The sequence below is a fragment of the Colias croceus genome, chromosome 5, assembly GCF_905220415.1.
Source record: "Colias croceus chromosome 5, ilColCroc2.1".
NCBI lineage: Eukaryota > Metazoa > Arthropoda > Insecta > Lepidoptera > Pieridae > Colias > Colias croceus.
In genome coordinates this window covers 1,528,185-1,542,274 of record NC_059541.1, presented here as the reverse complement: position 1 = coordinate 1,542,274, position 14,090 = coordinate 1,528,185, and the positions used below count along the sequence as shown (strand labels likewise).

General features: G+C 32.0%; 1 protein-coding gene across 1 annotated transcript; it reads right to left on the bottom strand.

The window, feature by feature from the left end:
• Nucleotides 1-861: 861 nt before the first annotated feature.
• Nucleotides 862-13,445, bottom strand: LOC123691885 (U-scoloptoxin(01)-Cw1a-like). Its single transcript, XM_045636470.1, has 4 exons — nt 13,271-13,445; nt 5,117-5,320; nt 2,398-2,540; nt 862-1,922 (listed from the first exon to the last, which is right to left on the bottom strand). The coding sequence occupies exons 1-4, from the start codon at nt 13,355-13,357 to the stop codon at nt 1,817-1,819; spliced, it is 540 nt and encodes a 179-aa protein (XP_045492426.1). The 5' UTR covers nt 13,358-13,445; the 3' UTR covers nt 862-1,816.
• Between the last annotated feature and the right edge of the window lie 645 nt (nt 13,446-14,090).

The window sequence follows — 14,090 nt, the reverse complement described above, 5'->3', positions numbered from 1 at the left end:
AGATTTCTTCTTTGAAGTGTATAAGAATGAATTTTTAAGATTCTAACACCAAAATAACACGACTACCTACTTTCTTTTTTTACTCTACATTTTTCTATTGTTTCCTAACAGATATTTTGTAGTACAGTTTTTAATACTGTATTGAAACTAACATTTACTTTGTATACTAAACCGTTTTCATTAACATTTTTCATATGTAGTATTTTCGTCTGTCATTAATAGTAAGTCGTTATCAAAGCTAAAATATTACAAAGCTCTTTCTCCTGATAATATTCTGTATCTTATAGTATAGTCACAATCTTAATATAAACTCAACACACAAACACCTTCTGAGGAAAAATAGAAAGAGGAACAGTCGAGAAACCCAATGGTCCATCTCCATTGAAGTAAACTATAACAAGTCATTCAAACAACTGGAACCCAGCGTTCAATCATCAACACAATATGTTACAGCGAAATTTACGGCATTGTCTATTCTGACGCAGCAGTTCAATAATTGACACTGAAACAATGGGAAAACGAAAAATAAATGAAAACATTCGAGAATGTTCGTTGCGAGTATTGAAATAGTGTCCGAATTTATGGGTGCCAGAAAGTTTGCAGTTTTGTAAGTTAAATTGTCAATGCAATATTGCTTGCAGTTATAGTTAATATTATGGTTTTTTAGGTGACTTTTTAAGTCTTTTCGAGTTTATATATTTTTAACAATGGATTAATTTTAATTCATAAGTCCTTGACAACAGACTTTTCTGTCTAAAATGTAAAAAAATACTGCTCATTTTTCTGAACAATTTTCCATTTCCCAATTATTATTCCGTTTTAATTTTTCTTCGATGTTTCCAAGGTCCAATAAAACAAAGGTTAATTTTCAGATTTTTATTCAATACCTAATTACATTAAATTACATTTTATTCTATTATGTGAGTATTATTTCAAGTGGTTGGCAAGGTGATAATAAATTAATTATTTTCAATAAGTACCAAATGCGTGAAACATGAATGTATGAAAAGCGATTTAAAATTAAACAGATAAAAAATAGAGTATTGTCGTCACCAAAAAAAAACAATAAAATATTCCTTTTTTTTTAAGCTGGCAAAGTGAGCTTGCGCGTCACCGGACGGAAAGCAATGATTGGCGCCACCGATGAACATCCACAGACTCAATATAAAAAAATACATGATTCAAAAGTCAATATAAAAATCTAAGTTTAATTTCCAGGATTACAGATAATTAATAAAAAAGAGTACAAAATAAAATGGGATTGTATCATTACTTATATTTTATCTTATGAACCATAATATGAATCTATAGTACTTGTATTTGAACTCTGTAATACGGCGTTGAAATAACCTAATTAAAATTACATTTATACACATACTGAGAATGAAAATTAATTACTTATTACGTTATGATGATTGGTTAATGAAAGAATGTTAATTTAGTCGAATTCATACTAAATGTTAACATTAAGTAGTTTTCAGTATTATAATGTCAGTTATTATTGCTGTGGTGTCCTTTCTTAAAATTATTGTAAATATTAGGTTCACCTGTATATTTGTATTTAAAAGTTAATAATATCTCATTAAGAGTCGATTTGACTCATTTTAAACGGACAGATTTAATTGAAACTAGGTGCATTTATCAAAGATCAGTGACAACACAATTTTTTCATGAGTTTGCTTGTTTTTAGTACCTTAATATTTTCATATAGATTTCGGACACCAACATCCATTATGAATTCAACTGTAGTTTTAATAGGAAATTTAGCAATGAATTTCTAGTACAAATAGCGCTTTGATGACGACAATTATTAAATCTAATGGTCTAACTTCCTAAAGTAAATGCCGTAAGGCTGTTCCTCTCTGTGTTCCTCCGGTTTGGGCTTCGGCACGTAGGGGTTCTTCAAGGGGTCCGCATTTAGTCTGTAATAATATTAATTGATTAGAAATTGTCTGAGATATTCCGTCATTCCAATCTATTCCTAAGTCATCGAGTACAGACAAAAATGCTCATAAAATAAAAACTACTGGGCCTATCCAAATAAAATTTTATGGGACCAATTCGACACCATTCCACATCAAACAAAAAAAGAATCACGTAAATCGGTTCAGAAACCTACATACATAAAAAAACATACCGGCCGAATTGATAACCTCCTCCTTTTTTTTGAAGTCGGTTAATAAGGCAAGTGTAACAAAAGTCGGGCGTATTGTAAATTATATTGCGTCCAGTCAACCTGAATTATTTAAACTCCTATATAAGTCATAGAGATTAGCTATTATTACTGTGCGATTTGATGGTATGATTTTTGTGTGGGACTAGTATGACTAGACACATGGTGAATTCAAGATTCACAGATTAAAAAAACTTAACTTGCATAACAATCACAATACATACTTATAGTGCTCAATAGCCTGCGAGCAGTCCACGTTGTACCACCAATCACAAGCGAACTTGGCCTGGTCGAACAGCGTCCCGTTGGTGCAGAGGAATGAAGCCCCCTGGTGACCTTCACGACCGTCATGACACACGTGGTAAGCCTGTGTATAAAGGACAATTATCAATAAAGAATCTTCTGAAGCATACACAAGCACATACAAACACACACACACACACACACATACAACAGTATACAATTGTGATATAGTTTTTTTTTTTTTCATTTCATACCGTGTTACCCATCCCTTTTCAAAATATTGAATTACTTTTTATTATAAGTTTTGAACAAAATTGTGTCAGCTTAATATTAAATCAATCATTGTATTAACATCAACGGTTAACTCCCAAAGTGTACATAATAAAATATTATAACATAAAGTGAAGTCCTATGTCCCCAAGTGGGGTAAGGGGCAGATGCATTATACATACATCTGTTTCACTGATCGATTTGCTTTAGGGACAAGTTGGTGATCAGCCTTCTGTGTCCTACCAGACCGAAACATTATTTTTTCTTCGTCTCCACCGGGGATCAAACCCAGTACCCCTCGGTTCTACGCTCACGCGCCAACTTCTGTACCAAGGAGGCGGTCGCAAAGTATAACATAGTTCCCTTTTAATTTTTCACCTGACTGCTTATTATTATACTACGTAACCATAACACTTCAAACTTCCATAAACTTTTAGAAAAAACCTGCTAAAATAGCTTTCATAGTCAGTATTAGCCTTATTGGATTTGATCGTCGCCTCAATAATCAGAAAATTAGTTCTTTTCAAAGGTTTGAAAAATTAATTAATTTTCTAGACATTGTTATGGAAATTATAAATTCAGTTTACAGGGCTGAAAGACTTACGTTAGCAACAATACCTTCAAACTTGTTCAATTTAAACCTAATTGCTTCGGTATAATCATTTTCATTACTTTAAATAAAACATTATTTGAACGAATAAATTTAGTCTGATAGAACTTTTCAGTTTATGTTTAAGTTTTTGTTATATGGAAAAAGTTTAGATGTAAATCAATTTTATTGTTAATTATGTTTTAAACATGTTTGTTTAAAATTTAAAGAGTTTCAACTTGCGAGTTTGGCAATTAAATTGATATTTAAGTTAATACATTTTCAGAGTTCAAATATTAATTATATATTTTTAAACATTAACTGATGAAAATATCAGCATCAGTACAGTGGGTACTCCAATATTAATAATGCGCATGCAAATCTTCGCTAATTGTCGTATTTCCAAAATGTATTTCATTTGACTAAACAAATTTTACTAAATTATATGCATGAATAAAATGCATTTAACCACTCTATATACATATCGTCTTCGGACGCTCCGGGAATATAACAGACCGAACTGTGACGAAGATTTCTATGCGCTTTATCACTTTTGGAGTACTGTAGTAATTACTACATCTCTTGTAGCTTTTAAATAGTTTTAAAAAAACTTTTTGAATACCAATAAGTTTGTAAATATAAAGCCGAAAGAAATCTGGTCATTGATAAAGACAGTGAAATACCAAAAACACATCTTTTAACGAGCCGTGAAGGCTCTCGACTTTATCTTCAATATCAAAAATAATTTCTAGGAACGTACAACGTACATATCAACGAAGTCAACCACTGCCGTAATTACATCAAGCAGTCAATTTCTCTTTCGGGAACGATTTAATGCCTTTGGCCTCTCCCATCCCCTTTTTTCACATCAAAGGCTGTTGTCTCCAAAATTCACTCTAATTATACCGCTTTTCACGAATTGGACAACCCCTTCAGAATCGCTGAGATTTTTTATACAATTTCCTCGTAATTGTACAAAGCAACCAAATTCTGTAATTAAAATGCCGACTCGCTAGCTTATACTTTGACTGAATCTTGCATTGATTCAATTTATTTTATATTATCTTATTTTTAAGATTTTGCTTGTTACAGTCTTCTGTAAAGCTTTGCAGTCGATTGTTTATTAGGTACGTACGTAGTGACTATAGAATGAATATAGTAAGTTTCTTTGATTTTGTTTCCGATCATGAATGATTATAAATGTTTAATGAATAAATTAATGAGTCAGGGAGTGCAGTTATATCAACATCGAAGAAGTAGGTATCACGTAACAATAATTAGCCCTTACTTTAATAAGAGACTTAGAATATAGTTCCTAGGGCTTAGTCTAAAGCCCTAGGAACTATATTCGTGACATGATACATGAGCATTGTGCATATATGAACGTTCTATTGTTATATTTATATATCGAAATTAAAAAGACTTCATAAAATAGGTATCTCGTATTCCCGGAATGGCTTGCAAAGAGCAACTATGGAGTTTCTTGTCGGGTCTTCTCCATAGATAGGTCTATGGAGAAGACCCAAGAAAGCAGTACTGCTTTCTGAATCGGTGGTAATTGTTTTAAATATGTATTGACGATTCGAAAGTGCTTCTAAAAGAAGTCTAATTGAATAAATAAATGTTTGAGTTTATACAACTATATATTGCCTGTAGTGCAGTACTTTACCTGGCACCCAGTCTACACATTAGCGTACATCCCCGGGTGCACTGGCACGTGTGGTAGATCGGGTAGTCGACCCCGGGAACGCCGGACACGTTGCGCAGGTCCTGCGGCTTCTCGTGTTCCCGTAGCGTTTTGCGGTACACAACTGTATATTGCCTGTAGAGCAGTACATTACCTGGCATCCAGTCTCCACATTAGCATACATCCCCGGGTGCACAGGCACGTGTGCGCAGGAGAAGCTGGTCTCGGGCACCTGGTGGTAGATCGGGTAGTCGACCCCGGGAACGCCGGGCACGTTGCGCAGGTCCTGCGGCTTCTCGTGTTCCCGGAGCGGCTTGCGGTACACGACTTGTTGGTATTGTGGGTAGTCCTCGTATTGCTAGAAGAATTCATAAATAATATTATTATAGTATACACGTAAAAGATATATTATTCGGACGAAATGAGAAACTTTTTGACGTCGGTTAAGAAGGAAACTCAGTTTTAATTAGAAATTGCGGTTTATGAATAACAAAACAATTTGTGCAGTGAGGAAAATATCCTATCCTAAATCCTAATACTACTAACTAATATAAATGCGAAAGTTTGTGAGGATGTGTGTGTGCGTGTTTGTTACTCTTTCACGCAAATACTACTGAACTGATTACAATGAAATTTAGCACACACATAGAGGGTAACTTGGATTAACACATAGGATAGGTTTTATCCCGGAAATCCCACGGGAACGGGAACTATGCGGGTTTTCCTTTGAAACTTCTTCACTTTTCTTAATTACTTAAAAATCTGTAAAATTATTTGTTTTCGTTCTCAAAAAAAATTAAATTACACATTGATAAAATGATACATTCGTATTAATTATAGATACATCGTCGTGTTAAGCGTGTAAATATATATAAGATAAGAATCTATTTTTAATCAGCTTTACATAGAGCTTAAATTCTTCGTGAACGAGTCTAGCCAATATTGCGACATAAAAGCAAATTAAAACAATAGATTAAAATTTCCCAAAAGGATGACACGAAAAAACCAACTATTAAACTTATAATAAAGACATTACAAATGACAAAGCATGACCTTAGCAATAACTTCAAAGTCGCAAATATTAAAACGTAATAATCTAAAAACGATCAGCTTTCGTTAACTTCTAAACTTTTTGTCTTCGCAAAATGAGCTCTACATACGTGGAATAAGGTGTATATTTTTTTTGTTGCACGTGGAGGGTATTATGCCGTAGTGAAATGTCACGATTACGTCAGCACATTGACCCAACTCAAGTGAAAGGTGTGTTGAAAAAGTGGATGAAGTTATATCATACGCGAGGCCTTGACTGAGTTATTTTAGTGTTCGTATTACGTATTTTATTTGAAGCTTTTAAAAGCGGAATTTTATCATTTAAATTTCTTTTTGATAGACTTTTTTTCTGTTGAGTGAGCAGTGAGTATTAAATTACTGATGTAAATGTCAAAGTGTTTGATATATGTACACTAATTCTGTATCGGATAATATTATGTGGAATGATGTATGGTATGCAGGATTATGGGTAATGAAAACAATAATTATTATGACTGATACCAAAAAACGAAACACTCGGCTTCATTTAACTTTAGATCTGATGAATATTATCTATTTAAAAAATTCCTTAGTAAGATACCTATACCTATACTTTAATGATGAAAGAATTTTCAAAATTCATCAAATTAATTATTATTTTTAGTTGCGGAATTTTGAAAAAACACTACAACTATCATCTACGCTTTAATAAAATGTGCTAATTTTATACACATTCATAGCCATAATAGTAAATAAATGATCCCAAAATAGCAGCAAAAAGCAAAGTCAGTGTAAAATACGAAACAATTCCAACTGAAATCAGACACTAATGGACTTATTTTTGTCTCTAGTTACTTGTTACGGCTTTGTATCTTGAACTAAATCTTTTATATTCTTTTACAACTAAATGAGTTGAATCTTAGGTTTAATGTAATGGGCAGAAAGAGTTATTAACTTCAAAGAACAATAATAATTAAATGTTGAAATCAGAAGCTGCGATACTGAAAATAAAAATAAATTTACATAATTATTGATTAGTTTGCTATACGGTAAATTAAAAAATACATACTTATATTATTTATTCATTGTTGCATAAATCGACTTAAGTACGGCATGACTATTTTTCATATTTTGCTCAATACTTGATTATTGATCAATATATTCAGCTAAAAATTACTTAGTCATATAGGGAAACTTATAACATTGATAAATATTTGGCATTTACTCTAACAGGTTACAATTATCCAAATACCTCGTAAACAAAACCACGTATAAAATCTAGTTTTAAAATTATTAGTTCGAGTACAAAACCAGTATATTAAATAACATGTGATTAATTTTAGAACTCAATTTCAATTGAATTAAGGCCGTCGTATAGTTGACCCGAATATTACGTAACCAAGTTTTTATGTAACCTCAATTGTGGCCTGTCTTGTATTGTTTATGGTATTTTAATGTGCGGTTAAAGAATTAAAAACCTTTACAAGTTCTAATCTAATATGACCCTAGAGATTTTTAACCAATATTAACAATAAGTTTAAGATGAAAACTATACGATAAAATTGATTGTTATGAAACTTAGGAAAATGTATCTTTTGTATCATCATTTTGAGGATTCCAAAAATGAATTTAAAAAATATAGAGCTACAAATAAAGAATTTCTATCCAATCATGTAAATGTACGATATCAACGATATAAAATAAAGATTTCTTAAATAAACCCTATTAATAAGTTTTTAAAATCTTAACGCGGTCAAATGTTCGGCATGTTACAAACCATTCGTCATTAGATATGTATATTCAATAAAAACCCATATTTCTTAATATTCTAGTCTACTATTCTTAGTTTTTCAGCAACATAATAATCCCAATTTACGCATAATTTATATGACCATAATATACGCATTAAATATGCGTATATACTATAATTAGTACACCTTAAGTTCCTTATTAAACTTCTACTTAGGGCCAAAATAACGACCGCTCTATACTAAGTTATTAATAATAACATACAAGTACAAAGAACAAATCTAAGCCCTAAATCCCTAGCCCTAGATTACAAAAAAGGACCAAGTGAGAGGTTGTCAGGGACACCCAGCGCTTGCGCAGCGCAATCAGGATTTCTTCATCTTAGAAAATTATGCCTTCAAATAAACACCGTTATTAGATAAACAATTTTGTTTGAAATCTAAGAAAACATGTTGAAAGTATTTGAATATGAGATTTAATATTCCTGTTATTTTTTATTTTCTTGACAACTACTTTAATTTATACAGTCAATAGCATTTTAAAACAACTTATCGTGCATTTAATTTTTGTTTTCTTTTATTATTATATCTTTTGCAATTTCATATATTTCAATATTGTATCTAAACACCCAAAAGGGGTACATAGTTTTTAAAATGAATATGTACCTATAACATTTTCATCGTACTCAACGGCGATCAAAAATAACCTCTATTCTTCAAAAACTAAGTTTCATATTGCATTGAAATTTTCACTCAAGTCAACAACGAACCACAACTTCAAACCAACAAATATCGCACTTAACTCAATGATATTTTATGTATAGATACGTTATATACTCACAATATATCCAAAAAAAATGCTTCCTATGCAGTGTCAGGCACACACAAATACAAGTTTCATTTTACTTAATTTATTACATTGACAGACTGTATAAGAGAGATGGCTCTTAATAAAATGATATAAACAAAAAAGACAAAGATAGTTTGTCACTTCCGCGCAGGTGTAAGCAAAAGTCATAAGAATTCACCAATTAAATATAAATAAACAAATAGTTGCCATGGCAATTGGCATAGACTAACGACACAGAAGGTTCAATGTTATAGATGTTACGTTTCCTGCACACGTAAACAAATGTGACACTTTCATTTACTATTTAATTATTATTATGAAGTTGTATTAAAATGAAAAAGACTTTTTTGGAGATATAACTGTATTAAGCATTTATTACTAGCTGTGGTGTTCGTTTTCGGTCATCATCATTTCACCCGATGAGCACCCACTGCTGAGCATAGTCCTCCTTAAAGAACTCCATACGGACCGAACTTATGCTATTCGTTTCAAGGCAGTTCCCGGAACCCGTACCAGGTCATCACTCCAACTTGTAGGATATAATAATAGTGGTGCCTAGATGAAAAAAAGTATGAAATAAAAGAAAGGATGAAGTATAAGCCTTTTTTATCTAAGACACAAATAAAATTTATGTTCAATAGCTATTTACAGAAAAGCAAATAGCATTTTTCGTCAGTAGCGATAATCTTTTCTTTAATGTATACGTATATTCAACATCATTTTTGCAAACAAACATTTTTGCCATCACGATTTCATTGTATATAATAAATAGATATATTTGTTAATTACATGCACTGTGTGGATTTAAATATAAAAATAATCAAGTATTTACCCAAATCGAAATTAATAAAATAACCGTTCTATTTTCAATAATCGTATCTACATGATAATCTTTGAACACAGTGTGCGCTAGCTTTGTCACACTAGTGATTGAAGCAATGTTTTATCCCTTTCATTATTTCAATACAAGTGTCATTCATTAATAATTGCAAATTGTTATTTTTGCTCTAAAATTATAATATTTTAATACATTTACCTGTGATATGATATTCCTCTATCTTTCTTTATTTTACTATCGTAATTTGTGCACTTTCTGAACACACAAGAAGGCATTATTGATAATTTTAACGTTTATAACAGCATGTGCGTTCGCTGTCACAAGTCACAATCTGACTGATTCCACTGGTCCCAATTAGGACCAATTCACGGTTTACGTTTTGGTGCGTTGATAACGTATCTACCTCTTGTTTCTATATATAATATCATTGACTTAACTTACTACATACAATTTTATACAAGAACAAACTGCAAGTTTAACTGAAGGATTTTATTAGTTTCTCCTGCTAGTTCCCTTGTTTTTCTCTTAACTTTTCTTGCTATCATATTTCTGAGGTTCGTAAGTACTAATTTCTCGAATGTGTTTACGACTGAATAGTTCGCGAGAAAATATCGTAAATGTTGAATGTAGACAATATTGAACGCAAGATAAAATGATGAGAGTATTTTAAATTTTAATGTAATCATCTGTATCTAAACAACAAACATTCTAATAGTAATTACCTATTACTCTATCTATACTGAAGTAGATATAGATTAATTTTGAAAATTAGCCTGAATTCTGATAATAGCAGAAAAATGGGCATATGAATTTTTACGATGAAACATCCCTTTTTGCATTGCTTGTTATATTAAAATACTCTATAATGTATTCTAAATCCTAACAGCAATTATGCAAACTATAACCCTTAAACAATATATCAAACAATCTTTATTACTAAAAACAATTGCCGAGCGAAATATAAAGAAAAATAAATAGCACAACAAAACTCAAATGTCACATCCATATCTTTTCTCAATAGAGCGTCTTCCCTATCCATATTTTAGGAAAATATAAAAAAATGTCGACTTAATGTCAACCCTTTGGTGATAAAACCCTCCTTCTTATCACTGAGTGTGCACAAAGGAGACCCTCAAGGTATGGTAAAATAGAACTTTCTTTATATAGGTATTTTTAAACGTTTTAGCACCAATAAACCAAACTCGCTAGATGTTTCGATAGCGTTAATACTTTGTTTTAACTTCTTGAGTTTACGAAGCGAGGAAAACTAATAAAACATAACATTTCAAAACAATTGAAATCGAAAAAAAATAGCATGTACTGCGTATGGTACTTATTCGACTCAATAATAGCAGTAAGGGACGAAACATTTAAATTCTTATTTTTGAAAAAATATCTAAATTTGCTCTACAGAATACATCATATTTAACTACCTCCAAAATAACAAGTTAAAACCGATATTACAACAATAAATTACAAAACGATAAAGATCTCTTAATTTTTCGACTCCGAGAGTCCAATTCGTTTCCAAAGTTTTGATGTAATCGGCGTTAGAACCAGAATTATTGCAATAATGTAACCACACTTATGTCTTTGTCGCACTGCCCTTAGCTCGTCGATATACCATTGCTCCATATACATTGCGTTTATATTTGAAGTTGGAATAGGCCCAGTAGAGAGCAGCAAGCAATGTACTACTTTGACATGGTAAACCACGGGGCATTGTCTATTAAATTTGACCGAAGCATTCAGCTTCCTCGCGTTCATAAGGGAGTAGGAACTTTCGCAATTTTCCTTCCCTAGAGCTCCCCTTCAGTCCTTCAAAAGCGAATTACCGTTGGTTAAATTTACTCTCATTTTCGTTTGCGTCTGCTTTTTAGTTTTATTTCTTTGATCAAGCTCTTCAAAGTGTAAATTGTTTGAAACTCGGCGCGCGCGAAATTGGTATTCAGGGGTAATCTCTCAAATTTTCACCTCTTCGACGCGGTTTTTTTACTTCTCGCCCTTATTGACTGCGTTTGTTTCATCTGTGCGACTTTGTCTAATTTTTCACTTTCCTTTATGTGCAAGCTTGCACCGATTGAATACTTTTGACTTTCCTTTATTAAGTTCCGTATATACTGTCTGTTATCAATTCCAATATCTAACAGTAGCTTTGAATGAATTTAACCAGATTATTATATCAATGTGAACTGAATGATAGCTATAATACTTGTCCTTCGCAAGATTTATAACCCATATTATACAACACCAATAAAAATAAAACAAAATATATTCTTGCAAAAAATCCAAATTTCAGCATTTGGCTCTTAAAACGCATATTATATAGGTCAGAAGAGAGAAAATAAGTACATACCCCATCTTGAGTTAATGACTTATAAAAAGGAACTCGAAGTTTGGCCAGGGTAACCCGGGATAAATGGTTTGTAAGCTTTCCATTATATGGTGCATTTAGGAATATTAACGAAATGTTTTATATGAAACAGGCTGTGCCCCGCGGTTTTACCCGCATTGCTCCGCTACTGTGATAGATATAAAACCTTCTTCGATAAATGGCTATCTACCGAAATAATTTTTAAAATCGGACCAGTAGTTCCCGAGATTATAGCGCGTTCAAGCTAACAAACAAAATTCTTCATCTTTATAACATTAAGTAAGTATAAGTAATACGGATGTTTTCATTCTGTTTTAATATTGAGCAGTTTTTCTATATATAACAAAGTTTCAAATTATTAAAAAGTTACATAAATAAAGATTGATTGCATATGACATTTTGTTCTGTATCTTTTAATCTACTGCATCGATAGTGATGAAACTAGCACTGTTACATAAGTTTGTATTTATATGTAGGACAGTAAAAAATATAGTCACGGCTACGATTGAGCGTCTCGATAAATGATCAAAAGATTGTTTTACTAATTTTGGAAGCCATAAAAAGCTATTGCAATATATTTATAATTGCATTTATGATTTGTGAAAAATACTATGTTGTAATATACAAATAACTACCATGATAAAACCTACTCTTTTTCACAAAGAACTAAATATAAAATTTCGAATAATTACATTCCCGCTTTCTGAAGCGACAAAAGAACCTTCTCATAAAAGTCCAACAAAATATCCCTTCTTCATTTTACGACACGACAAAAGTTGAATTATTATATCCTCGTTTTTCAATTTACACGATCAATTTTAACATTATTTACGTAGTAAAAAAATATTGAGAACAATTGTATGATCCATACTTTATTAATATTATAAATGCGAAAGTAACTCTGTCTGTCTGTTACTCATTCACGCTAAACTACTGAACCAATTTTCATGAAATTTGGTATGAAGATATTTTGATACCCGAGAAAGGACATAGGCTACTTTTTATCCCGGGAAAATGGCGCAATCCCGGAAATCCCACAACTGCGCGGGCGAAGCCGCGGGTGAAACCTAGTATTTAATATTATTGAAATAATATATCTCTATATATAAAAAATACCATAAATAATTTTACTTTTAGGACATCACATTTCTGAAACTATTTTTTTATATAATTTGCCCGTATTAAACCTAAAGGATACCTTTCTCCAGTGCTTGCCTGGAAGGCTGGAAGCTATAGCTTAATCGCATAAATTGTATGGGTATTAAATATCTCTATCATATTTTATAATGAACTAGCTATTCCCCGCAGTTTCACCCGCATTGCCTTCCTCGATAAATGGGCTATCTAACAACGAAAGAATTTTTCAAATCGGACCAGTATTCCCTGAGATTAGCGCGTTCAAACAAACAAACAAACTCATTAGCTTTATAATATTAGTATAGATTATACAAAAATCAGCCAGAACTCACTTGTAAATATGCAGCATCAGACACCAGACCACATAGCAGGGCCCCCGTCAGCGCCCGCAGCACAGCCTTGCCCATTTCCCCACACATGTTGTATCTTTATCTTTTTTCTATCTTTTACAATTATCCTGTAGTGCACACTACTCAATAGCTCAGTGAAGACTGCTGGCTATAACACCAAACGAATTGGTCAGGTGAAAGGCCGAACAAAATTAGTTAAGCTGGTGGTTACATTTTGGAGTTCATTTTATAGAAGAGGAAAATAAGGGAAAATATTATTGTGTTTTGAGAATATATGAAGATTGAAACAAAGCCAAACTATGTTCTTTAATCACAATAAAATAAAATTATATTATGTAGTAGGGATATCATATGGATTCATTATCTCTCGATAATCTCTGCTAAGAATTTGAAGGACGCTCTATATGAGCCTTCAAAAGAATATGATTATGTGGTTAAAATATAAATCGTTAATTAATTAGAATTTGAAACAGCTGTGTAATTTACATAGTTAAATATATAACAGTATCACCAAAAATATGCAGAGATCAATAATAACAAATTTCAAACAAATTCATGAAAATGGAAATGAATTCTCGTAAATGTTTTTATACAGGATCACAGAATACATAATAGTAGCTAAACGCTACAGAACGGACACTCTCCGCCTCCCGCCAAAATTAAACACTTACCTCACCCCGCACGATCAGACATGTTATGGTACCCATTTCCCCGCAAGGACGATACCAACGACGTCTTTAGACGAAACGCAACGAAGATTGACAACATTAATCAAATTGACTTAAAGCAATTTTATTATTTT

Coding starts and splice junctions, on each gene's coding strand:
- LOC123691885 (XM_045636470.1), bottom strand. CDS start 13,357: ATGTGTGGGGAAATGGGCAAGGCTGTGCTGCGGGCGCTGACGGGGGCC. Junction 5,321..13,270: donor CTGATGCTGCATATTTACAA/GTGAGTTCTGGC, acceptor GAATTCTTCTAG/CAATACGAGGACTACCCACA. Junction 2,541..5,116: donor ATGTGGAGACTGGATGCCAG/GTAATGTACTGC, acceptor CTTTATACACAG/GCTTACCACGTGTGTCATGA.